At 42.9% G+C, this 27,299-nt stretch overlaps 1 protein-coding gene across 1 annotated transcript; it reads right to left on the minus strand.

The window, feature by feature from the left end:
* LOC139562710 (myosin heavy chain, fast skeletal muscle-like) lies at positions 1-16,165 on the minus strand. The gene is made up of 38 exons (XM_071380661.1): positions 16,078-16,165; positions 14,663-14,875; positions 14,401-14,544; positions 14,155-14,311; positions 14,025-14,052; positions 13,782-13,902; positions 10,856-10,948; positions 10,708-10,771; positions 10,500-10,598; positions 8,938-9,041; positions 8,574-8,712; positions 8,120-8,388; positions 7,863-8,033; positions 7,468-7,780; positions 7,262-7,332; positions 6,973-7,060; positions 6,753-6,870; positions 6,505-6,628; positions 5,887-6,023; positions 5,520-5,775; positions 5,161-5,403; positions 4,900-5,076; positions 4,634-4,779; positions 4,446-4,536; positions 3,952-4,341; positions 3,749-3,875; positions 3,541-3,659; positions 3,238-3,434; positions 2,965-3,148; positions 2,707-2,872; positions 2,175-2,299; positions 1,749-2,057; positions 1,337-1,666; positions 1,062-1,232; positions 840-944; positions 663-758; positions 307-441; positions 1-189 (listed from the first exon to the last, which is right to left on the minus strand). Exons 2-38 carry the CDS (start codon positions 14,861-14,863, stop codon positions 169-171), a joined length of 5,829 nt encoding a protein of 1,942 aa, XP_071236762.1. The 5' UTR covers positions 14,864-14,875; positions 16,078-16,165; the 3' UTR covers positions 1-168.
* Positions 16,166-27,299: the final 11,134 nt, after the last annotated feature.

The raw sequence follows: 27,299 nt of genomic DNA on the forward strand, positions 1-27,299 counted from the left end.
TGATAACAAGCAATTTTTATTGGCTGCAGCCTGCAGTGTTCACACCCAATGTGCCATTGTTCACACATAGGGTAGGCCTACTAGTTACAGTATGTAAACATTTCACAAGAAATTCATATTGTATGGTTGCTTGTGAATGTCTCGTTTCCTCCATTCCTCCAAAGCTGATCACTCCATTGTATCCTTGGACTAAAAGAAACATTTAGGGAACAATAAATAGTCATTAATCACATTAATCTAATTTCTAATCTCAGCCATATTTGTTGAATGGCAACAGAATGACCTATTAATAAAGGGTTATCATACCTTGCAGCCAATTTCACGGCTCTTGGCTCTCATCTTGCTGACCTGGGACTCAGCGATGTCGGCACGCTCTTGAGCTTCCTCCAGCTCATGCTGCACCTTCCTGTACCTGGACAGGTGAATGTTGGACTGCTCCTCCTGTAAGACAAACCAACTGGTCAAATGTAACATATATACTGTAAGCCTTATTATAAGACATTATAAAGGCTCAAACCTGCTTATAAGTTAAGTTATGGAGCGTTATATCTGCAGGCCATAGGTAAAGTGAAGTAAATGTTACCAAAGTAAATCTAGAATGCATAGTTGAAACTATGCAGTTTTATGGTATTTCTACGATAATAAGAATTACATTTACTTACAGCCTCCTCAGACTGTCTCTTGTAGGCTTTCACTTTCAGCTGCAGCTTGTCCACCAGATCCTGGAGCCTGTTCGCATTCTTCTTATCCTCCTCAGTCTGTATAAATTAAAGGACGATTATGGCTTAGGGGTCAAGATTACTCTTTATAGAGTTCTTCTCATCAGATGTTGAAAGTACCTGGTAGCTGAGCTCCTTGACTCTCCTTTCATATTTGCGAACACCTTTAATAGCATCAGCTGAACGTCTCTGTTCAGCATCAACTTCACTCTCCAGTTCACGGACCTTGAATGAAATAATTTGATTATAACCAAGTTATTACAGTGTATTTCCTTTGTCATTGGTGGAGTCATTAGTAGTCAGTGTGATAGTTTTCATTAAGATGATGTAGTTAGAGTTTACCCTGGACTCCAGTTTCTGGAGTTGTTTCTTTCCGCCCTTCATGGCCAGGTTCTCAGCCTCATCCAGGCGGTGCTGCAGGTCCTTCACTGTGACCTCCAGGTTCTTCTTCATCCTCTCCAGGTGAGAGCTGGTGTCCTGCTCCTTCTTCAACTCCTCTGCCATCATGGCAGCCTGCCACCATGGCATTTCATGTAGAAAAGTTAGGGATGTTACTAATCGGCAAGTACATTTTGCTGTAAGACTTTAGATTTATATTATATGCTATAAGGACTCACATCAGTAATAGCCTTCTTGGCCTTCTCCTCTGCATTTCTTGCTTCCTGGACAGTGTCTTCCATTTCACCTTGGACCTGAGTAAGGTCAACCTCCAGCTTCTTCTTGGTGTTTATAAGGCTGGTATTCTGAGAATGCAGCAGTCCAACACGCTCACTGGCATCAACCAGCTCCTGCTCGGCCACTTTGCGCCCTCTCTCTGTCTGCTCCAGGGCAGCCCTCAGTTCTTCAATCTCAGCAAGCATCAAGTTATTCCTACGCTCCACTATGGCTACTTGCTCCTTCATATCATCTGAGGCGCGGACAGCATCATCAAGGTGCAATTGGGCATCCTGAGGTCAAAGGAAGAAAACTCAATGATATCATATTTGTTTCACAGCCTTCCCGAGTCAAGTAGATGTTTAAAATCCATACCTTGAGTGCTCCCTGGATGTTCCTCAGCTGTTTTTGGCTTTCAGCAGCCTGGCGGTTGGCATGGCTCAACTGAATCTCCATCTCATTGAGGTCTCCCTCCATCTTCTTTTTGATTCTCAGGGCATCATTCCTGCTCCTGATCTCAGTGTCCAGAGTGCTCTGCATGGAGTCCATCATCCTCTGGCTGTTCCTCTTGATCTGCTCTGTCTCCTCATCCTTCTCTGCCAGCTTCCTGTCAACTTCACTTTTAACCTGGGTTAGCTCTAGCTGAACATGGAGAATCTTGGATTCCTCATGCTCCAGCGTAGCCTTAAAATGTATCAAAATTGCAATTAATTTATAGATGAGTAATAGACAACAGAATATATTGTACCTACTCTCCCTTCCACTTTTAAAAATGGGCATTTTATCTGTATTCTCTTTTACCTCTGCTTCCTCCAGGGCAGTCTGAAATTCTGACTTCTCAATCTCCACTGTCTTCTTTCCTTTCTCCAGCTCATGGATGGTCTTTCCAGACTCACCAATATGTTCAGTCAGGTCAGCGATTTCCTCTTTGAGAAACATGGAAATAGTGGTCATCACACAAGATGGTCAATTAGATTGCTTAAAGAGTATTTACCCTAATAAGAATATATATATATTTTTTAAACTGCATGTATTGTTTTCTTGCATGTAGACATTAAAGTAACTGTCTAGTGTTTCCAGATTACTATGAAATTTGACCTATAATTAATTACAATATGAGTGAAATAGTTTTCCTTAATTAAAAAAAAAATTAAGTATGTTTAAATGACAGCTTTTCTGTGTTAGAGTGATGTGAGCGTACCCCAATAACAGAATGGTGTGGGCATATACCTGTCATTAAAAATATTAATGTGAGTAGACCGCTGATTGGCCAGCTTATGAGATGTTCACTGGACAGTTACTTTAAGTTTGTTTCAGAATGTTTGGAACATACGTTGCAGGTTCTTGTTCTCCCTCTTAAGTGTCTCCAGGTGGTCCAAACATTCTTCATAGGAGTTCTTCATCTTGAACAGCTCGGTGCTGAGAGAGCGGGCCTCTTTCAGAGACACCTCTAGCTCTGCCTGGCCCTCCTCATACTTCTGCTTCCACTCGGTCAGAACCTGGAAGTGTCATTAACAATTTCATTAATAAATTAGTGACTGAATAGGTGGATTTCATTCATTTTTCCTTGCCATCTTGTCTTTCATGGTACCTTGTCAAAGTTCCTCTGCTTCTTGTCAAGTTGGGCAGCTGAAGCGTTAGCTCTCTCCACATCAATCATGAGATCCTCCACTTCACCCAGCAGTCTCTGCTTAGTCTTCTCCAGAGAAGCACACTTGGAGTTTGTTGCTTCAATTGTCTCTTGTGCGTCTTGCAGACGCTGTGCAAGCTTTTTCCTGTAAAGGTATAGAAACATGTTTTTTCTCTGATGTTTGCCATTGTAGGTATTTTGGTCATTATGAACATGTTCAATGTCTTTAATTACTTGGCATCCTCAAGCTCCTCAGTGCGCTGAATGGCATCAGTCTCGTATTTGGTTCTCCACTGAGCCACCTCGCCGTTGGCTTTGGACATTCCACGCTGCAGCTCAGCCTTGGCCTCCTGCTCCTCCTCAAACTGCTCCCTGAGCAGGTCACAGTCATGGCGGGCTGATTGAACAGAATGGGCCAAGGCATTCTTGGACTTTCGGTTGATTGTAGAGAAAGAAACCTTTCTTTAGAATTTGTTCAAAACGATTTGTACACATTTTATGTATTTCTTTGCAAACCTATTATGTGATTTATCCTACTTTCACTTCTTCCTCGATGTGCCTCTTGAGTTCCTCAACCTGCTGTGTGAAAGCTTGCTTGCCCCTGGTCAACTGGGAAACCAGAGCTTCTTTTTCTTCCAGCTGACGCCCGTATTCACCTGATTGAAGATACAATGTAGGAAATATGTTTCTAGCAGATATATTGATGATGTTTGTTTGGGTAAGTAGTGTTTCTTTGCACACTAACCATTCTCTGTCAGCAGTCTTGCCCTTAGCACACCTATGTCATTCAATTGGCGCACATGTTCATCGTTCTTGGATTTGAGCTCACTCATTTGATCCTCAAGAGAGCGGCACATTTTCTCATAGTTTCCCTGAAACAAGTACAGTTTTAGAGTTATTTGATCATGACTTGTTTTTTGACTTCAATATAAATCTGTTATTTTTTACCTTTGATTTGGAAACAGACTCCAGGTTGCTGGAGAGGTCATCAATCTCCATTTTATATTCACTCTTCTCCTTCTCCAGCTTCTGCTTGACACGCTGGAGGTTGTCTATTTGTTCTCCCAGTTCTGCCACAGTGTCGGCCTGCTTCCTACGGAGAGCAGCAGCGGTGGCCTCATGCTGCAGGGTGGACTCTTCAAGATCACGACGCAGCTTCTGGAACTCAGCCTCACGCTTCTTGCTCATCTCAATCTGGACAGATGTTGCACCTCCAGCTTCTTCAAGCCTTTCACTGATCTCCTCAAGTTCCCTGGAGAGATCAGACCTCTGCTTCTCAACCTTTGCCCGAGCAGCACGTTCAGCCTCAATCTCCTCCTCCAGCTCCTCAACCCGAGCCTGAAATACATGGTCATATATATTCAGCCCTTGCAAAGCCAACTAGAAATATTTATTCGTATAGATTAGAATCACTTTAGTTAAGTGCTACGTCTTGAATCAACCTGGAGCTCCTTGATTTTCTTCTGGAGCTGAAGACTAAGTGTCTGTTCATCCTCAACCTTGTTAAGAAACTGGCTTAACTCAAAGTCCTTCCTATGTACAGTTGAACACAAGAACAGGGAATGGAGATGAAGTTGAAGTACTTTCGGTAAAATATACGAGCTTGCTTTAGTATTGGCCAGCAACTTACTTCTTAATCTTCTCCTCTGACTGCTGCCTGTCATTTTCCAGATCCATTACGGATTCCTGAGACAGTTTCAGATCTCCTTCAAGCTTCCTTTTGGCTCTCTCAAGGTCCATGCGGACTTTCTTCTCTTGCTCCAGAGATCCTTCCAGCTGTTTTAACAGAGAGCAGGCATTATTGTACTGTGGTTCCACCTAAATGTGTATATGGATAATGTACTACTAGTTATAACCTCTTTTTACTTCCTCAATTCAGTTTTTTTTTTTGCTCACATCATCCACTTGCTGTTCAAGCTTGGTCTTGGCTTTGGTCAGAGTGTTGACTTTGTCTTCCTCTGCCTGGAGATCATCAAGGACTTGCTGATGCGCCTCTTGGAGGGCTTTCTTCTCCTTGGTCAACTTGGCAATGGTTTCATCTTGGGAGGCCATCTCCTCCACTAGGTTTTTAACCTAAGTAGAATCATGTAATGTTTCATTAACATGGTTGCCTGTATCTATAGAGATGCACAAAGGTTGTATTGAAAAATAGATAACCTTGTTTTCGATGGCATGTTTCTCCTTCTCTACTTTGGCCAAGGTGAGCTCCAAGTCATCAATGTCTTTCTTCAGCTCAGAGCACTCGTCCTCCAGTTTCCTTTTCTTGGCAGTCACCTCAGCATTGAGCTCCTCCTCATCCTCCAGCCTTTCAGTTGTCTCTTTGAGTTTGGCTTCAAGCTGAATCTTACTCTTAATGAGTCCCTCACACCTTTCCTCAGCATCATTGAGGCTCTCACCTTCCTAGAGTTATGATTATATGCTATTTTATTAATTGTTTCACAATTATACTCTCAAATATAAACAAGGGTTGATGCACATTTGACTAATCCACTCATTCAGTTACAGATGCTACTTACAGATGCTACTTGTAACGCCAAGGCATTTCTTTCATTCAGTATAGCAACCATCTTCTCTTCAAGCTCTTTCTTCTTGGACAATGCCTTTGTCAGATCCTCCTTTGTTTTTTCAAAGGTCTCCTTCATTTGGGCCATCTCCTTCTCAGTTTCAGCACTCTTTAGAAGAGGCTTGATCTTGAAGTACAGCTTCATCCATGGCCAGGTTTTGACGTTCATGAAGGAGCGGATGTTGTATTGGATGGCGAAAGTAGACTCTCTGTCAAAATCCAAACAAATAAAACAATAGTTGGATCAAGTCAATTATAAACGCAACAACTGTGTAAACCAATGAGGATGGATAGACATTTCTTTCCAGCAAAGCCTTTACCTCCTCTCAATCATCTTCATATACTCTCTCCTCATGAGAAAACCTCTGCACAGGGCCTGAGTCATGGTCACCAGAGAAGCCAGTTTCTCATCTCGCATCTCCTCCAGAGTACCCAACAGACCAGCTTTGAAGAACACCTGCAATTTAGTGTTTATTAGAAAAATATTCTGAACTCAGAGGTTCAAAGAGCATGTTAACACCTTTAAAGGAGTAATCTCGGAAACCCAGATCTAAAATATTGTGTAACTGCGTCACATACTTGATTAGGTCCTGGGGGAAGATGTATGTGGGAAAAGATACTAATGAGAGTAACAGTCTCCACCTCCCTAAATGGAAACTCTCAGCCAAAGCCCCCCCCCCCCCTCCCCCATTAAGAAAACGTTCCACTTGAAATCATTGCTTCAAATTATTGCTTCAAATCTCAGCCCCCACTTTAAGCACCACCTTCACCCAATCCTGACACGTCCAAATAACCAGTGATGGAAAACTAAAGTACCGGAACTACCGTTGCTCGTTAGTCGTTGGATCCCACAGTCTTTTGACAGATGTTAACATTACAATACCATTTATGTTATGTAGCCTGTCCACAAGAGATTAGTAAGAGGAATAATGTTTTACCTTGGTGTGCCCAAACTTGTACTGAGTGTGGTCCACATCAATGGACCCCAAGAGCTTCTCTGAAGCCTTCTTGTTGTCCATGAACTGTCCCTCAGGGATGACTTTGGCATTCAATACTTTGTATCTGGAAGAAAAGATAGTTCAACTTCATCAATCAATACCACGCAGTATCCACACAGCTGTGTTGGATGTCACAATATCTGCAACCACTGACGATGGCTGACTTTTCAAGCGTACTGTGTATTTACCTCTGCTTGAAGTCACCATATTGGATTCTGCTGGGGAAGCCCTTTCTGCAGATTCTTATACCTTCCAGCACACCATTACACCTCAGCTGGTGGATGACCAGGAAGTTTTCCATCAGACCTTGTAGACAAACGTAATGTTTTACTCATTCATTTTCATAAAACTTAAAACAAGGTTCTTCTTCACAGGGCTAAAAACAATTTCAAGCTTTTTAGCACTTACCTGGTGTCTTTGATTCATTGGGAATCAAACATCGCACAAAGTGCGGATGAGTGCTCCTCAAGTTGGTCATCAGCTTGCCCAAGTTTTCCTGAAAGTTTAAGCATACTTAAATCAACAATAAACATTTGCCTTGCAAACTCCAAACTCAATTGTTGAATCTCAAACATTTTGAACAAAAGCCATTTCAGATCCACGCACACCTTAAACATATTATGATATGAATAAAATGTGAATATTTCCCCTCTCCCATAATAATGGAACATTCTCTCCATGTTTGATGAACACATACCCTGAACAGAGCAGACACTGTCTGGAAGGAGCCGCCCTTCTTCTTGGCGCCACCCTTCTTGCTTGCAGCCTCTATTTGTATATTCAAAAGATCAATTCCAGCATTACAGGGATGCAAAATGTGTTAGTATTTACGGAATGCGCTAATGCCATAACTAGGCTTTATGTAAATATTTTGGAAAAATCTGTGTGAACAGTGAACACTACCATCGGCTGCTGGAGTTACATAGAGATAAGCCAGCAGTTTGACTGTAGACTTCTGGTAGAGTTGCACAACAGAGTCATTCAGGGGGTCCTTGTTCTTGTCCAGCCAGCCTGTGATACTGTATTCTACAATGCCAGCATAGTGCACAAGGGCAAAGTGGGCCTCCTTCCCTGCCTCCTTTCCTTTGGTAGGCTTTGGCTTTTGGAAGGCGGCAGTTTTGCCAAGATGCTGTTCATTCAGCTTGGTCTTGAAGGTAGTGTCAGAAGCTTTGGGGAACATGCACTCCTCTTCAAGGATGGAGAAGATGCCCATTGGCTGTTGAGAACAGAATAATTTTAATAGAGACCAGGCTTTTTTACAGTAAAATATTGATTTAAGAAATTGTTATTCTGCGTACCTTCTCAATAAGCTCAATGCAGGCAGCCAAGTCCATACCAAAGTCAATGAACGCCCATTCAATTCCCTCTTTCTTGTACTCTTCTTGTTCCAGTACAAACATGTGGTGGTTGAAAAACTGTTGCAGTTTCTCATTGGTGAAGTTGATGCAAAGCTGCTCCAAGCTGTTGTACTGGAGGAAATGAAATGTTTAGGGTAGTGCATTAAGTCAGGTAGTTAGTGTAAATTGGAAGGAAAAGTAAGTTGTTTACCACTCACATCAAAGATCTCAAATCCAGCGATGTCCAGCACACCAATGAAGAATTGTCTGGCCTGCTTTGTGTCTAACATCTCATTGATACGGACGACCATCCACAAGAACATTTTCTCATAGACTGATTTACAGAGGGCCATAACCGAGTTGCCAACCTGTGGTACAGTCTGCCCCTTGGTCACCATCTCATTCCCGACCTTCACTCTGGGGTAGCACAGAGCTTTGAGCAAGTCAGCGGAGTTCAAGCCCATGAGGTAGGAGATTTTATCAGCCACTAAGATGGAAGGTAAAATGGTACTCTTTTTTACAAAGTTCATACTTTTTTACAAAGATCAGATATTTCGATCACCATGTTGAGTAAATATGTACTGCTTGATTTGATTTCATGCATGTAATGTACACCAGTTTGACAACGCCAGAGATTTCTGGTTGCAGTGTCTTCATCATTTTTCAATTTACCTTCAGTGCCATCAGGCTCAGCCTGCTCCTCACGCTGCTTCTGCTTGAACTTCATTGCCCCATGATGCATCACAGAACCAGTCAGCTTGAAGATGCCAATCTTCTCATCAGCAGTGAAGCCCAAAATGTCAATGGCCTCCTGTGATTTAAAGTAGAGGTGGGCTATGATTACACAAAATGGACTTCCTTTGAAAAGCAAGTTGATTTCCCTCCTATCCTGGAAGAACACTACACATCACCTCTCTCAAGTAAGAAAGAAAAACACGATTCCGTGCAACATCAATCAAAATATGATCAAAATATGATTCATCATGCTAAGAACAAACAATTATGGCATGAAATAACATATGTCAATTTAACTTACGTCAGTGGCAATGAACTCGTCCACATCACAGATACTCTTGACGGTGATTTCACCCTGACTGAGCATGGGATAGTCGTAGGGGTTGGTGGTGATCAGAAGAGCATCTGGAATATGTACACATGTTTAGCAGTGACATTATTAACCTGTTCAACTCGGACACTCTCTGGTGGCATTTTCTAAATGACACATAATATTGTATACTACCCTCACACAATACATTTTGGTTACAAAACTATACGTTTTAAGAACTGTGGGATTCTGATAAAGGTGTCAGAAACAATGTGACTATTACAGAGCCCAAGATATTTTTTGTCAAATGTTGGGGAATAAAATATTTGAAAGTCTAGGTTTGACATAAAATATGTCACCAATTACTGTTCCAAAAGGATATATATATATTTTATATTTAATTTTTATTAAAAAGTCAGATCTTTTACCTAATGTTGTCACTCGAAACATGCTCAAATTTCCATAGGAACACAGACATTTAAAAGACGCAGGGCAAAGTAATCTTTCGTCTTACAGGAATCCTTTTTCGTCTTAGAGGAATGATATACATCATTTATGAGGAGAAATCTGGAGTCTCTACCTATCCAGTGTGTAAATATACCCCCTGTCTGATTCCCAGTTCGTCCACTAGATGGGAGCAAGAAGTCACATGAAGTATCTTGGCCACTGTCTGGTTTGGGTAGTGAGTCACAGTGCCAAAATGGCTGAACAGATTTTCAAGCCTGACATCTTACAATGACCCTAGAAATCAGGCCTTTCAAGTGGTACTTAAAAAATAAACAAGACACAGACAGGTGAGGAAACTTCAAACTTATTTTCCCAATCACTTTTCCTATTATAAATGAGTGAACTTGATCAACGGTCAGTGGTGGAACAAGTACCCACCTGTCATACTTGAGTAAAATAATAGAAAATGACTCAAGTAAAAGTGAAAGTCACCCAGTAAAATACTACTTGAGTAAAAGTCTAAAAGTATTTGGTTTTCAATATACTTAAGTATCAAAAGTAAAAGTACAAATCATCTCAAATTCCTTATATTAAGCAAATATTTTTACTTTATGGATAGCCAGGGGCACACTCCAACACTCATACATAATTTAAGCAAAGAATTTGGGTTTTGTGAGTCCGTTAGTCCGCCAGATCAGTGGCAATAGAGATTACCAGGGATGTTCTCTTTATTAGTGCGTGAATTGCACAATTTCCCTGTCCTGCTAAGCATAAAAAATGTAACGAGTACTTTTGGGTGACATGAAAAATGTATGGAGTAAAATGTACATAATTGTCTTTAGGAATGTAGTGAAGTAAAAGTAAAAGTTGTCAAAAATATGAATGGTGTTAATGGTGCACGTGGAGGATGCATACAAGATAATGTGGATGGAGAAGGAAATGTATTGCTTTGCAATGACCATCAGGGTGTACCCTATTTGATGGTAACCCTCAAACTCACCAGACCCAGTACAGGGCCCAGAACAACTTCTCAGAGTTTAACAGGCTTTTATGTAGCCCTATTGGCCTTATGTATTCCATGTCATATTTCTGTATTTGTCTCTCACCCAGCAATTGTGGCTGGTGTCCAGTCATGAGCTGATAGAAGATGTGGTAGCTTCTCTCAGCAGACAGCTGGAATGTCACTCTAGACTTCTCCAGCAGATCTGTAGTTCAGGTATAGCATGGTTAAGAGTGTGTTGTATAACATAACCCTTTTAGAAGATAATGACAAGTTGTATGTTGTATAACATATCCATTTTAGAAGATACTTACAAGTTTCAATATCGGCTGAAGCCAGCTTTCCGGTAGTTCCAAAATGGATTCTGATGAATTTACCCTGAACAGTCGAGACATTGTAAGTAGTTCTTCAAGATTTTAACAGGCAGCAAGTAATGTGAAGCGGCATTTTAACATTACTTACAAAACGGGAGGAGTTGTCATTCCTCACAGTCTTGGCATTACCATAAGCCTCCAGCAGAGGGTTAGCTGCAATGATTTGATCCTCCAGCGACCCCTAGAGATGACATGATACAGCAAACTTTATAAATGAAGAGTTTCATTCCAAAATGCTATTGGGGAGGGTTTGGCCAGGGAGGCTTTACTTGGCTCATCACGCTCTAGCGACTCCTTGTGGCGGGCCATTAGCAATCATTTCTGATGAAAAAACACAAATGTGAGCTGACTGATTCTGTGAAGTTTTGGAAATCAACTCTTCAAATCTACTTACATGGACTTCCTTAAAACTTCTTGGAACTATAGGGGGTGCTGTTCCGCATTAGCATATTTGGGTCTCCAAATTAAACTGCCTCGTGCTAAATTCTTGATCGTACAATATGCATATTATTGTTATTATTGGATAGAAAACACCTTCTAGTTTCTATAGAAGTTGGAATTTTGTCTCTGAGTGGTACAGAACAATTTCTACAGCACTTTTCATGACAGGGTTCAGATTTCAGAAATTTTTACCTCTGATCTGGAGTCTGTTTTTAAGGCGACAGTGAATGCTATGAAGAAACCGACACTGCCTACGTCTTCCTCTGGGTGTCTGTACGTCATCACGTTTTGAATGAAATCGATGGGACATTCACAGCCATTATAAAAGACCAAAATGTATAGGGACCGCCCTTTCTCGTCGTGCGCCTGAAGCGTGAAGGCCATCGGACTTGCCTCGTTCCAAATCGTTGTCTAACCAGCAATATTTCTCCGGTCATGTTTTCAGTCGTTATAGTTGTTAAAAACATCATAATGTAGTTAATTTGAACCGTTTTATAGCAATTTATATCCGTTTAGTGCGATTTTGAGGAATTTATTTGTTGTGCACTCTGAAACTTTGGACACGTTTTGGGGTGTCGGTCGTTGGTGGTGGACATTTCGAAGGACAGAGGACATCTATCGACCAAAAGACGTTTATAACATAGAAAGGATACATTGCCCAAGAATCTGATGGAAGAACAGCTCAAAGTAAGCAATATTTAATATGATAAATCGTGTTTCTGTCGAAATATTTTAAACGCATATTTCGCCATTTTGTTTGGTATAGCTTCACTTGGCGAACCCTGTATTGAAAAGTAAGGATAATTTTAAAAATGTAAATCAGCGGTTGCATTAAGAACTAATTTGTCTTTCGATTCCTGTCAACCCTGTATTTTTTAGTCAAGTATATGATTAGCTTTCAATTAAACTAGATCACTCTGATAGATGACGTCAGACATATTGAGGCTTGATTTCCTAGTATTTTTATTGTGTAACCACGGTTTTGTATGGCTAAATATGCACCTTTTCGAACAAACTGTATATGTATATTGTAAAATGATGTTACAGGAGTGTCATCGGAAGAATTCTGAGAAGGTTAGTGAAAAAATTAATATATTTTGGCGGTGATTACGTTATAGCGCTCTTTGGCTGGAATCGATGCTCTGGTAACGTTTGCACATGTGGTATGCTAACTTATCGATTTATTGTGTTTTCGCTGAAAAACGCTTAGAAAATCTGAAATATGGTCTGAAATCACAAGAACTGGGTCTTTCCATTGCTATGCTTTGTCTATTTTTATGAAATGTTTTATGATGAGTAAATTGGTCATACACGTTGCTCTATCTAGTAATTCTAGTCGATTTGTGATGGTCGGTGCAATTGTAAACTGTGATTTCTACCTGAAATATGCACTTTTTTCTAACAAAAACTATCCTATACCATGAATATGTTATCAGACTGTCATCTGAAGAGGTTTTTTCTTGGTTAGTGGATATCAATATCTTAGTTGAGCCGAATTGGTGATAGCACCTGAAGGAGTAAGAAACTGATGGAGTTAGAATAGTGGTGTATTTTGCTAACGTGTTTAGCTAATAGATTTACATATTTTGTCTTCCCTGTAAAACATTTTAAAAATCTGAAATGGTGGCTTTATTCACAAGATCTGTATCTTTCATCTGGTGTCTTGGACTTGTGATTTAATGATATTTAGATGCTACTATCTACTTGTGAAGCTATGCTAGCTATGCTAATCAGTGTGTGGGGGGTGGGGGGTGCTCCCGGATCCGGGTTTCTGAGGCAGTAGAGGTTTTAACTGGGGTGTCATAGGCCCCATCTGAAATGTACCATCAGACCACTGGAGGCTGCTGAGGGAAGGACAGCTCATAATAATCGCCGGAACGGAGCAAATAGAACTGCATCAAGCACATGGAAACCACGTGTTTGATGTATTTGATACCATTCTACTCATTCTGCTCCAGCCATTACCAAGAGCCCATCCTCCCCAATTAAGGTGCCACCAACCTCCTGTGCCCTAGACCCTGCAACGCAATTGTGTAGATCTGAGATGCTCTAAGCAACATGGTGAAACTTTCACCTGGCCTATTAGAGAGCAAAATGACGCTATTACCATATGGATTGCTCCTGTCAAAATGCGTAGGGTTTCGTGATCCATTTGGGATTGGGCCATTGCCATTGAAGCTGATGGGCGTTGTGGAGAGCCGTATCAAGTGTACAAAGCTCCCCACTGGAGCCAGGGGTTTAATCCCTGCATCCACCCTTCCCACTACATCTCCCACCTGCCTGTATCCCTCTTTCGTTTCATAACTGTCTAAATAAAGTGTAAAAATACCCTTAAAATATATTTTTTAATGAATAACGAAGCGCACTACTTTCAGTTTTATGCATTTGTACTGAAAAGAATATAGCCCTAAACAATATGATTTATTTTCTGAATAATACATTTAAAGATAGCAAATTTGGTCATCAGTACCCACACAAAAAAATAACAATAGCAATGATGCCTCTGCCTGAAATCAACATACTTTAATCTCGACACATTGTATTTGCACAGTATATACAATAATGTGTCTCACCTTTATTTTCCCAGAAGCAGCAGCTGCTGCTTGTTCCTTCTTGCCTCCAGCCACTGCGATTGTCGCAAAGTACTGGATGACACGTTTGGTGTTCACAGTCTTTCCTGCACCGGATTCTCCGCTGCGGGGAGGAAACACTCAAAATGAACACTTTACACAGTTGTTTTCTGTTCAAAATGATTGAAGACTAAAGACTTAATGAAGTTGATACGTTCATTAGGCTACACAGACACAGGTGCTTACGTAATGAGGATTGACTGGTTTTCACGATCTGCAAGAGGGAAAAATACCAACGATTAGCCTATATTGATGAGACAATAAAGAGGCCTTCTCTTTTTCAGTTAATTTAAATTGCACCAATAAGTGAGCATACCAGTGAGCATGTGCTGATAGGCATTATCAGAGATAGAGAAGATGTGGGGTGGGGCCTCAATTCTCTTTTTGCCTCTGTAAGCATTCACAACCGACTGGTCGTACACTGGGAGCCACTTGTAGGGGTTCACCGTGACGCAGAACAGCCCAGAGTAGGTCTGTAATAGAAGGGAATAATGTTTGTTAACATTTCAACTCTCCATTGATTCATGTCTTGACCGCTAGATTATCTTTCATTTAAACTCACGTAGATCATCCATGCTGCGTAACGCTCTTTGAGGTTATACAACACCGTGGCCTCATTGAGGTGGGTCATCATGGCCATGTCCTCAATTTTATCGTACTTTGGAGGGTTCATGGGGTGGATATCATCCTCTTTTACAGTGATGGTCTGTGCCCAAAAAATACACATAAAAGAGATGAATTATTAATCTAAAATGTTACTTACCTTGCATGTACTAATCCATTTTTATTAGAGTGCTGAGATAGAGATACATTATATCACTTACTTGCCCACATAGCGTTTTGACAGTGGCTTTGCCACCCTCTCTACTCTGGAGAACCCCTTTGAGGTACATCTCTTTGGGCTCAACCACAAAGAAAGCTGATTTGGCATCAAAGGGAGCAGCCTGGGCCGCAATCCTCTCCCTTTCCGGCTTGCGGAGGTAAATGGCCGCCGCGCCAAAGCACTGCATCTCTGAGTCCCCCATGGTGGCTCTTTGCTGTTAGAATGTAATGCATTGTTGTTAACAAAGACTCAGGTACCAACAAAATATAAACAATGGAGAAATACGACTTCAGATTTTGACTTATGATAGGTTAAGTCAGTTGTACTAAGCTCATGCGGCATAAGTTATAGGCTATTCACCGAGAATCACTGGGTTGGTGGCACCTTAATTGGGGAGGATGGGCTTGTGGTAATGACTGGAGAGGAATTGTGGAATGGTATCAAATACATCAAAAAGCTGGTTTCCATGTGTTTGATGCCATTCTATTCGCTCCGTTCCGGTCATTATTATGAGCCATCCTCCCTTCAGCAGCCCACTGTGGTGGGTACATTAGTTGAAATGATCATTGAACAAGATGTTACAGATGATGCCTTTAAGAGTTGGAATCTTTCTCATTATTAACGTCTTAAAAAGAGAAGATAACCCCACTGTAAAGTACTAGCCTGGGCTGCAGTAAAGTACTGACTTCACTCCGACTAAAGGGAATCATTGAACGGTACTTGAGCGGTGGTTGGACACATTGACAGCATACAACACTATACACTAAGATAACCTTATGGTATGTTGTCACTTCATGACTACTATGGTAACTATCTCAAGGTCAAGGCCATCAGACTGTTAAATAGCCATAATCACTAGCACAGAGAGGCTGCTGCCTATATGCACGGACTTGAAATCATTTGCCACATTAATAAATGGAACACTAGTCACTTTAATAATGTCACTTTACTCATCTCATATGTATATACTGTATTCTAAACTATTCTACTGTATCTTAGTAGATGCCGCTCTGACATTGCTCGTCCAAATATTTATATATACTTAATTCCATTCCTTTACTTAAATTTGTGTATATTGGGTATATGTTTTGAAATTGTTAGATATTACTTGTTAGATATTGCTGCACTGTCGGGAAACTAGAAGCACAAGCATTTCGCTACACCCGCAATAACATCTGCTAAACACGTGTATATGACCAATAAAATGTGATTTGATTCCAGATTTGATTGAATTGAACTGCAGATACACAAACTGAAGGTAACTGAAGGTACACAAAACAATTATTTAATTGTAATGACAGGACCTTAGCCAAATTAGTAACTAATAATTAACATTCTTGGTACTGTATATGTGATAACACAAAAATGTAACATTTTATAACTACATGTAATGTTTGCAAAGTAAAATGTTTTTACCTTGTTAGACACCAACAGTGCAGGTAGGTCTCTGGCAGCCTTTGAACAGAATACCTAAAAAGACAAAACATTTATTTAGTATTTTACAGCTTCCTCTACATATTAAAACGTATAATATTAAATCAGATAATGCAATATAGAGTGACTCTAATAATTAAGATATAGTGATTAAGATTATAATCAAAGAAATAATCAGAGCGTTTGATCATTTAAATGTGCTTGTTATCTATGAGCAAAGCAAGACTAAACTGAGGTAGCATCTGTGCTGGAGCATGACTTACCTTAGCTGGGTCCCTGTCTGTCCTGATAGGAGTGGTGTCGCTTCTTATATAGAGGGACGAGTGCTCTCAGGAGATTACTACTTGATCTCATTGGTCATGTATTTTGGCTTTGTTTGGCAGTAACCTCTAGACTGCTAGTTGACGTGTGACTGCATCGTGAAATATCCCATGATTTATCTCACATATAATCAGGGGCGTCAGTGGCTGTCATTGTTTTGAATGATTTATTTAATTGATGTTGACATTAAATATTGTAGCGTATACAGTATATATATATAGATCTTATTTGATATGTTTTACAAGATATGTAAATACGTGTTTTGTGGTGTGCAGTAAAAACATTGACTCAATCTATGATGAAATCTCTACAAAATCTCAAATGAGGTGTGAAAGGTTTTTTGTCAAGCATTTCTAACACTCAAGCTTTGTTTCAAGTAGTGCACAGAAAATACTTGATTCAAGGTTAGGTCAATCTATGGTTCTTCCTCTTTTTAAAAAAAAACGTTCACTGGCACACACAGAATATCCTCATTTAGCCGTGACATCTTGAAATGTCATTGGTATACTGTTGCAGTAGCCATGCAAGTCCTAAATTGTTATAAAGAAATAAAATGGGTAATGCCAATGAGCTTGAAGTAAAGTAAGGTGGAGGGTTCCAAGAGATTATTGTTCCACACAACAGGGCCAACAGCTGTGGTCATACCAGCTCATCACATGAAGGAAGATGAGACAACCTCCCAATAAGAACCCATCTTAAGTCATTGAGTGTTTAATCTCGTTGCGTTTCTGGTCCCTCGAGATTTAAAGGTTTTCCCTTTGCAAGTAAAGTCACATTGCACATTACGTGTTTGTTTTATTTTTGTAGGTGTTAAATCTTCTACCAAAGAGTGTTACTTTGAGACGGGGCCAGTTGTTTTTCCACTGGGCACACACTGGTTGAATCAACGTTGTTTCCACGTCATTTCAATGAAATTACGTTGAACCAACATGGAATAGATGTTGAATTGACGTCTGTACCCAGTGGGTTGTAGTAGACACTAATATTGTACTGTTGAAAATGTATCCTGTGTCTTGACAATAGATATTACAATAAATGTTAAACTATTAGAATGGGTTTTATTTTTTCCCATGCTGTAAACACCGTGGAGTACCATTATTATGCTAAGAACACACAGCTCAGAACATTAAGCTAAAATGAGATCTCAATCTGAAGATGTACTGTAGAGATTGACAGTTGTTCAAGAAAGTATCAGGGTGACCTTCCTCCCACAGTTTTGCCAAGAATGTGCCATGCAGTCGCCAAGGGATCTAATACGGCACGATTTAAAACCAAGAGAAGGCTGCCAGAAGGATACTTTTTTTTTCCCATTGGAAAGGTGATCTGATCTGAACAGTGGATAGGAGGGTTAAGAAATTCTTAAGTGGTTACCCACAGGATATAATGGTCTCCTGTATTCAAGTAAAAATGTGATACTTGATATCTCCTTTGAAACACTCATTTTTTATTAGGACATATTTCATATGGTTGTGTTCTGCCAAAAATGTTTCACATGTTTAGAAGGCTTATTGTGTTTTCAGGGACCTTGACGTGCTACTGTCAAATTCACCACTTGAGCTTCCTTGTTTGCCAAGCAGCAGCAACTGTGCACAGGGCAGCAGACCACCGTGTCAAGTAAGTAACAACAATAGCATTTTGTTAAATTATTTAGGGTTTTGTTAATGAATGTGTTATTGGTTTGAAGGAGCTTATTTTACCTGCTTATTATAATGCGCAATTTGAAAGTTTGAAATACAGTTGAAGTCAGAAGTTTACATACACCTCAGCCAAATACATTTAAACTCAGTTTTGCACAATTAATGACATTTAATCCTCGTAAAAATTCCCTGTCTTAGGTCAGTTAGGATCACCACTTTATTTGAAGAATGTGAAATGTCAGAATAATAGTAGAGGGAATGATTTATTTCAGATTTTATTTCTTTCATCACATTCCCAGTGGGTCAGAAGTTTACATACACTCAATTAGTATTTGGTAGCATTGCCTTTAAATTGTTTAACTTGGGTGAAACGTTTCGGGTAGCCTTCCACAAGCTTCCCACAATAAGTTGGGTGAATTTTGGCCAATTCCTCCCGACAGAGCTGGTGTAACTGAGTCAGGTTTGTAGGCCTCCTTGCTCACACACCCTTTTTCAGTTCTGCCCACAAATGTTCTATAGGATTGAGGTAAGGGCTTTGTGATGGCCACTCCGATACCTTGACTTTGTTGTCCTTAAGCCATTTCGCCACAACTTTGGAAGTATGCTTGTGGTCATTGTCCATTTGGAAGACCCATTTGCGACCAAGATTTAACTTCCTGACTGATGTCTTGAGATGTTGCTTCAATATATCCACATAATTTTCCTTCCTCATGATGCCATTTATTTTATGCAGTTCACCAGTTTCTCCTGCAGCAAAGCACCCCCACAACATGATGCTGCCACCCCCGTGCTTCACGGTTGGGATGGTGTTCTTTGGCTTGCAAGACTCCCCCTTTTTCCTCCAACCATAATGTTGGTCATTATGGCCAAACAGTTCTATTTTTGTTTCATCAGACCAGAGGACATTTATCCAAAAAGTACAATATTTGTCCCCATGTGCAGTTGCAAACCGTAGTCTGTCTTTTTTATGGCGGTTTTGGAGCTGTGGCTTCTTCCTTGCTGAGCGGCCTTTCAGGTTATGTTGATATAGATTTTTATTTTTTTGCTGTGGATATAGATACTTGTGTACCTGTTTCCTCCAGCATCGTCACAAGGTCCTTTCCTCTTGTTTTGGGATTGCTTTGCACTTTTCGCACCAAAGTACGTTCATCTCTAGGAGACAGAACGCGCCTCCTTCCTGAGCGGTATGACAGCTGCGTGGTCCCATGGTGTTTATACTTGCGTACTACTGTTTGTACAGACGAACGTGGTACCTTCAGGGGTTTGGAAATTGCTCCCAAGGATGAACCAGACTTGTGGAGGTCTACCACTTTTTTTCTGAGGTCTTGGCTGATTTCTTTTGATTTTCCCATGATGTCAAGCAAAGAGGCACTGAGTTTGAAGGTAGGGCTTGAAATACATCCACAGGTACCCCTCCAATTGACTCAAATGTTGTCAATTAGCCTATCAGAAGCTTCTAAAGCCATGACATCATTTTCTGGAATGTTCCAAGCTGTTTAAAGGCACAGTCAACTTAGTGTATGTAAACGTCTGACCCACTGGAATTGTGATACAGTGAATTATAAGTGAAATAATCTGTGTGTAAACAATTGTTGGAAAAATGACTTGTGTCATGCACAAAGTAGATGTCCTAACGGACTTGCCAAAACTATAGTTTGTTGAAAAACGAGTTTTAATGACTCCAACCTAAGTGTATGTAAACTTCTGACTTCAACTGTATATATGACTGAGTCCAGGGATGACTTCATTTATAGATACTTACAAACAAATCAACCTGTGCAGGATGCTCCAACTCTACCTACCTCCTTCAGGTCAAGATATCTGTCTAGTCTCCTCCACTGTAACAATACTTTTATTGTGTAACTGCTTCCTTACAACTATGTGATGTTGATTAGGTCAGGCAGATGAAGAGATGTTCCCCAATTCAAACGGCAAAAGGAGTTGATCCCATTCCCTGGCTGTCTCTAGCGCACGGTGAGTGTTGTCTACATGAACATTTTGAAAAGCTGGTGATATCCCCTTGATTTGAGTGGTTTCCCTGTTAGTGGATGGTTGAAGTTGTGGCCTTTTATAGCTAATTTACCATACATAGTTGCTTTCCATCCAGATACTTGCTTATTAATGTTGCACTTTGCTACATACATTTTTTTACTTTTAAATTAATTGATTCATTGATTCTTGAAAAATTCTACTTATTAATGCCTCATGAGCTTAGGTCAACTCTCTAAAAATGTAATTGTAAACAAACACTGCGTCAAAACATGGTTAATCATTGGCAAATGGGTTGAACTGATATGCCAAAAGTGTTGACCTGGTTGAAAAAAGATCAGAATTGGGCTGCCTGTGAAAACACAGCCTTAACTGTTTACACAAAAAGGTGGTGGGGTGGCCGCTTTGTTATTGTTTGAACTGCAGATTGCCCCTTGAAAGGAGTTTGAAATTGATTTGTATGACTGAGTCCACAGAAAACTTGTTTTAATAAAAGGCAGCGTGTACTGTATTGTAAGTCCATAAATCAACCACTGCATGGTGCTCCAGATCTACCTACCTCCTTGAGCTCCAGTCTCTAGTCTGCTCCGCTGTAACACTACAGCCATTCAGAAATTCGTAAAAATGGGAACTCGTTCAAGAAAAATATATTGATTTCCACACCAGCAGGTCATGTCTTTCATCAAGTAGTTCATTTTATTTCTTCAAGAACAAATTAGCATTTCAAATAGATTTTTTTGAACCCCAGACCAGGTTTATGTGTGCACCTGATATTTCCACAAGGAACAAGTAGGTAAAGGATGAAAACATTTATATTTTCATTCTATCTTCAAGCTGAAATTCACATTAGGTGAAAAAGCGCCACTCGTCGCCGCAGTGCATTTGCTATTGTTTTTGTTTTGTGTATGAAACGGAGGAGAGTAGCACTCAGTATCGTGGTAAGAAAATCATTGCAGTACATACTATGCTGTTATATCGCATGTGCAATGATGTCCGAGGGATAGAAACAGTGTCCGTTGTTTGAAGGAACTTATTTGTTCTTGTTATATAGCAAACGGACGTGGCAGTTTCATCAAGTACGGATTCCAGCTTTAAGCTCTTATAAGTTATTTGTGGAGAGACTTTTCAGAGGAAGATCATTCTCAAGTGCAGAGCTGAACTGTAATCTAAGATGCCATTGTCGGCTGCTTTGTGTGTTTGATGACAAGCACCTAGGTATTTCTAGGTGCTAAATTCCAGAAAATGTCAGCTTCATCCATCCCTGGCATACTGTAAGCATATATCCTGTACTGTCCTTGCTATATGAATTCCCAACCCCTTACATGACCACTATCGTAATGTTAGGTGACAATTCCTGTCTGCCGTGCACTGTTGTCTATGTGAAATGTAGGAAATTGAAAGAGAGAGAGATGCTGCTTATAAACAGGGCAAGGTGACCGGGGACAATAGTTTGGTTAAAAAGTTCAAATATGACTTATGCAGATTGATCAAGATGGCGAAACACAAGTATAGAGACAAAGTGGAGGATCAATTCAGCAGGTCTGACACAAGGCGTATCACGGATTACAAAAAGAAAGCCAGACACATCACGGTCACCAGACGAGCTGAGCTGCCGAGGAGAGCCCCAGATGACAACGTGGGCTACACACTCACAGTCTCTACTGAGGACGTATGGAAGTCAGTCAAACGTGTTAACCCTCGCAAGCCTGCCAGCCCAGATGGCATCTCTAGCCGTGCCCTTAGAGCATGTGCAGACCAGCTGACTGTTGTGTTCTCTGACATTTTCAATCGCTCCCTAGCTCAGGCCTCTATACCCACCTGCTTCAAGATGTCCATTATCATCCCCGTGCCCAAGAAAGGGAAAGTAACTGAACTGAATGAATACTGACCAGTAGCACTCATTTCCGTCATCATGAAGTGCTTCGAGAGGCTAGTCAAAGACCACATCACCTCCTCCCTCCCCAACACACTCAACTCTCTCCAATTCGCCTACCGCCCTGACAGATCCATGGACGACACAATCTCCATTGCACTGCACACTGCCCTCACCCACCTGGACAAGAGGAATGCATATGTGAGGATGCTGTTCATCGACAACAGCTCGGCCTTCAATACCATAGTGCCCTATAAGCTCATTATGAAGCTCACAGCGTTGGGTCTGAACTCCTCTGTATGCAACTGGGTCCTGGACTTCCTGACGGGCCGCCCCCAGGTGGTGATAGTATGCAACATTGCCTCCTTGACACTGATCCTCAATACGGGGCCCCTACAAGGATGCGTCCTCAGTCCCCTCCTGTATTCTCTGTATACCCACGACTGCGTGGCCTCACACAGTTCCAACTCCCTCATCAAGTTCGCTGACTACATGACAGTACTAGGCCTGATCACCAACAACAACGAGACAGCCTACAGGGAGGCGATAGGCACTTTGACAGTGTGGTGCCAGGTCAACAACCTCTCCCTCAACGTTAGCAAAACAAAGGAGCTGATTGTGGACTTCAGGAGCAAACAGGCTGGACACGCCCCCATCCTCATCAACGGGGCCGCCGTGGAGATGGTTAATAACTTCACATTCCTCGGCGTACACATCTCAGAGAAGCTGAAACGGTCTAACCACACGGACACCGTAGCGAAGAAGGCACGACAGTGACTCTTCAACCTCAGGATGCTGAAGAAAGTTGGCCTGTTCCCGAGGGCCCTCACAGTGTTCTACAGGAGCGCCATCGAGAGCATACTGCTGGCTGCACCCCAGCCTGGTTTCGGCAACTTCACTACCGCTCATCAGAGAGTGATACGTGCAGCTGAACACACCATTGGTTGCACACTGCCTGCCCTACAGGACACCTAGAACATCAGATGTCACAGGAAGGCCAAGAAGATAATCAGGGACACCAGCCACCCAAGCCATGCCCTGTTCTCCCTGCTTCAATCACTCAGACGCGGGAAGTACAGGACTGGTGAATAGTTTCTACCTTCAGACCATCAGGCTGCTGAATAGCCACCACTAGTCAGCTACCTACTCCCCCCCAACCTCAACTCCCTTACCTTACCTGCTACTCCCCCATGGACATTCTTTCTCCTGCTGCTCTCCCCTTCTACTCCACCATGGACATTCTTTCTCCTGCTGCCTCCCCCTTCTACTCCCGCTATGGACATTCTTTCTCCTGCTGCCCTCCCCTTCTACTCCCGCTATGGACATTCTTTCTCCTGCTGCCCTCCCCTTCTACTCCCGCTATGGACATTCTTTCTCCTGCTGCCCTCCCCTTCTACTCCCGCTATGGACATTCTTTCTCCTGCTGCCCTCCCCTTCTACTCCCGCTATGGACATTCTTTCTCCTGCTGCTCTCCCCTTCTACTCCCGCTATGGACATTCTTTCTCCTGCTGCTCTCCCCTTCTACTCCACCATGGACATTCTTTCTCCTGCTGCCTCCCCCTTCTACTCCCCCATGGACATTCTTTCTCCTGCTGCTCTCCCCTTCTACTCCCCCTATGGACATTCTTTCTCCTGCTGCTCTCCCCTTCTACTCCACCATGGACATTCTTTCTCCTGCTGCCTCCCCCTTCTACTCCCGCTATGGACATTCTTTCTCCTGCTGCTCTCCCCTTCTACTCCACCATGGACATTCTTTCTCCTGCTGCCTCCCCCTTCTACTCCCCCATGGACATTCTTTCTCCTGCTGCTCTCCCCTTCTACTCCACCATGGACATTCTTTCTCCTGCTGCCTCCCCCTTCTACTCCCCCATGGACATTCTTTCTCCTGCTGCTCTCCCCTTCTACTCCCCCTATGGACATTCTTTCTCCTGCTGCTCTCCCCTTCTACTCCACCATGGACATTCTTTCTCCTGCTGCCTCCCCCTTCTACTCCCGCTATGGACATTCTTTCTCCTGCTGCCTCCCCCTTCTACTCCCGCTATGGACATTCTTTCTCCTGCTGCCCTCCCCTTCTACTCCCGCTATGGACATTCTTTCTCCTGCTGTTCTCCCCTTCTACTCCCGCTATGGACATTCTTTCTCCTGCTGCCCTCCCCTTCTACTCCCCCTATGGACATTCTTTCTCCTGCTGCTCTCCCCTTCTACTCCCGCTATGGACATTCTTTCTCCTGCTGCTCTCCCCTTCTACTCCCGCTATGGACATTCTTTCTCCTGCTGCTCTCCCCTTCTACTCCACCATGGACATTCTTTCTCCTGCTGCTCTCCCCTTCTACTCCCCCATGGACATTCTTTCTCCTGCTGCTCTCCCCTTCTACTCCACCATGGACATTCTTTCTCCTGCTGCTCTCCCCTTCTACTCCCGCTATGGACATTCTTTCTCCTGCTGCCTCCCCCTTCTACTCCCCCTATGGACATTCTTTCTCCTGCTGCTCTCCCCTTCTACTCCACCATGGACATTCTTTCTCCTGCTGCTCTCCCCTTCTACTCCCCCATGGACATTCTTTCTCCTGCTGCTCTCCCCTTCTACTCCCCCATGGACATTCTTTCTCCTGCTGCTCTCCCCTTCTACTCCACCATGGACATTCTTTCTCCTGCTGCCTCCCCCTTCTACTCCCCCATGGACATTCTTTCTCCTGCTGCTCTCCCCTTCTACTCCACCATGGACATTCTTTCTCCTGCTGCCTCCCCCTTCTACTCCCCCATGGACATTCTTTCTCCTGCTGCTCTCCCCTTCTACTCCCCCTATGGACATTCTTTCTCCTGCTGCTCTCCCCTTCTACTCCACCATGGACATTCTTTCTCCTGCTGCCTCCCCCTTCTACTCCCGCTATGGACATTCTATCTCCTGCTGCCCTCCCCTTCTACTCCCGCTATGGACATTCTTTCTCCTGCTGCCCTCCCCTTCTACTCCCGCTATGGACATTCTTTCTCCTGCTGCTCCCCCCTTCTACTCCCCCATGGACATTCTTTCTCCTGCTGCCCTCCCCTTCTACTCCCGCTATGGACATTCTTTCTCCTGCTGCTCTCCCCTTCTACTCCCGCTATGGACATTCTTTCTCCTGCTGCCCTCCCCTTCTACTCCCCCTATGGACATTCTTTCTCCTGCTGCTCTCCCCTTCTACTCCCGCTATGGACATTCTTTCTCCTGCTGCTCTCCCCTTCTACTCCCGCTATGGACATTCTTTCTCCTGCTGCTCTCCCCTTCTACTCCACCATGGACATTCTTTCTCCTGCTGCTCTCCCCTTCTACTCCCCCATGGACATTCTTTCTCCTGCTGCTCTCCCCTTCTACTCCACCATGGACATTCTTTCTCCTGCTGCTCTCCCCTTCTACTCCCGCTATGGACATTCTTTCTCCTGCTGCCTCCCCCTTCTACTCCCCCTATGGACATTCTTTCTCCTGCTGCTCTCCCCTTCTACTCCACCATGGACATTCTTTCTCCTGCTGCTCTCCCCTTCTACTCCCCCATGGACATTCTTTCTCCTGCTGCTCTCCCCTTCTACTCCCCCATGGACATTCTTTCTCCTGCTGCTCTCCCCTTCTACTCCATCATGGACATTCTTTCTCCTGCTGCCTCCCCCTTCTACTCCCCCATGGACATTCTTTCTCCTGCTGCTCTCCCCTTCTACTCCACCATGGACATTCTTTCTCCTGCTGCCTCCCCCTTCTACTCCCCCATGGACATTCTTTCTCCTGCTGCTCTCCCCTTCTACTCCCCCTATGGACATTCTTTCTCCTGCTGCTCTCCCCTTCTACTCCACCATGGACATTCTTTCTCCTGCTGCCTCCCCCTTCTACTCCCGCTATGGACATTCTTTCTCCTGCTGCCTCCCCCTTCTACTCCCGCTATGGACATTCTTTCTCCTGCTGCCCTCCCCTTCTACTCCCGCTATGGACATTCTTTCTCCTGCTGCCCTCCCCTTCTACTCCCGCTATGGACATTCTTTCTCCTGCTGCTCCCCCCTTCTACTCCCCCATGGACATTCTTTCTCCTGCTGCCCTCCCCTTCTACTCCCGCTATGGACATTCTTTCTCCTGCTGCTCTCCCCTTCTACTCCCGCTATGGACATTCTTTCTCCTGCTGCCCTCCCCTTCTACTCCCCCTATGGACATTCTTTCTCCTGCTGCTCTCCCCTTCTACTCCCGCTATGGACATTCTTTCTCCTGCTGCTCTCCCCTTCTACTCCCGCTATGGACATTCTTTCTCCTGCTGCTCTCCCCTTCTACTCCACCATGGACATTCTTTCTCCTGCTGCTCTCCCCTTCTACTCCCCCATGGACATTCTTTCTCCTGCTGCTCTCCCCTTCTACTCCACCATGGACATTCTTTCTCCTGCTGCTCTCCTCTTCTACTCCCGCTATGGACATTCTTTCTCCTGCTGCCTCCCCCTTCTACTCCCCCTATGGACATTCTTTCTCCTGCTGCTCTCCCCTTCTACTCCACCATGGACATTCTTTCTCCTGCTGCTCTCCCCTTCTACTCCCCCATGGACATTCTTTCTCCTGCTGCTCTCCCCTTCTACTCCCCCATGGACATTCTTTCTCCTGCTGCTCTCCCCTTCTACTCCCCCATGGACATTCTTTCTCCTGCTGCTCTCCCCTTCTACTCCCCCTATGGACATTCTTTCTCCTGCTGCTCCCTCCTTCTACTACCCCATGGACATTCTTTCTCCTGCTGCTCCCCCTTCTGCTCCCCCCTTCTACTCCCCCTATGGACATTCTTTCTCCTGCTGCCCCCCCCCCCTTCTACTCCCTCTATGTGTATTCCACCACCACCCTCCACCACAACGACATTCATCACTGTAGAAGTTGTTAGTAAGTCTAGTATTACTTTCTTGTTTTTATTTCACTCAATGATCATGCTGCTTCCCTCCTTATGGTCATTCCCCCCACCCCCCCAACAGTATTTACACTGCTTCCACCCCAATCGGCATTTACTCATTCCTCACTGCCACGGTTGTTATTATGTATATAGTGCTATATTTATATTGTTTTTATTACCATTTTCATTATTTTATCTCACTAGTCCTGCGTGTTGGAGCTCGAAGCCTAAGATTTTCACTGTACCCTGCAATCACGCCTGCAACCCCGCAATCCTGTACATGTGACTATTAAACAATCTGAATATGAATCTGAAATGGTCCGATTGTTTCTGGTTCTGAAATGGTCTGGTCATTACGCTTGTTTCTCCGTGATTTTACACACTCTATCAGCTGGTTATCAGATAATCACCGGTTATAAAACAAAAAGTCCACCAATGTAGAACCTGCTGAAAATAAAGTCCTGTATAGATTGTATTTCCATCCAGCAACTATCGTGGAA

The sequence above is a fragment of the Salvelinus alpinus genome, chromosome 2 (genome assembly GCF_045679555.1).
Source record: "Salvelinus alpinus chromosome 2, SLU_Salpinus.1, whole genome shotgun sequence".
Classification (NCBI taxonomy): Eukaryota; Metazoa; Chordata; class Actinopteri; order Salmoniformes; family Salmonidae; genus Salvelinus; species Salvelinus alpinus.

Coding starts and splice junctions, on each gene's coding strand:
- LOC139562710 (XM_071380661.1), bottom strand. CDS start 14,863: ATGGGGGACTCAGAGATGCAGTGCTTTGGCGCGGCGGCCATTTACCTC. Junction 7,781..7,862: donor GCATTGAGCTTATTGAGAAG/GTACGCAGAATA, acceptor TGTTCTCAACAG/CCAATGGGCATCTTCTCCAT. Junction 4,780..4,899: donor TTGAACAGCAAGTGGATGAT/GTGAGCAAAAAA, acceptor CTGTTAAAACAG/CTGGAAGGATCTCTGGAGCA.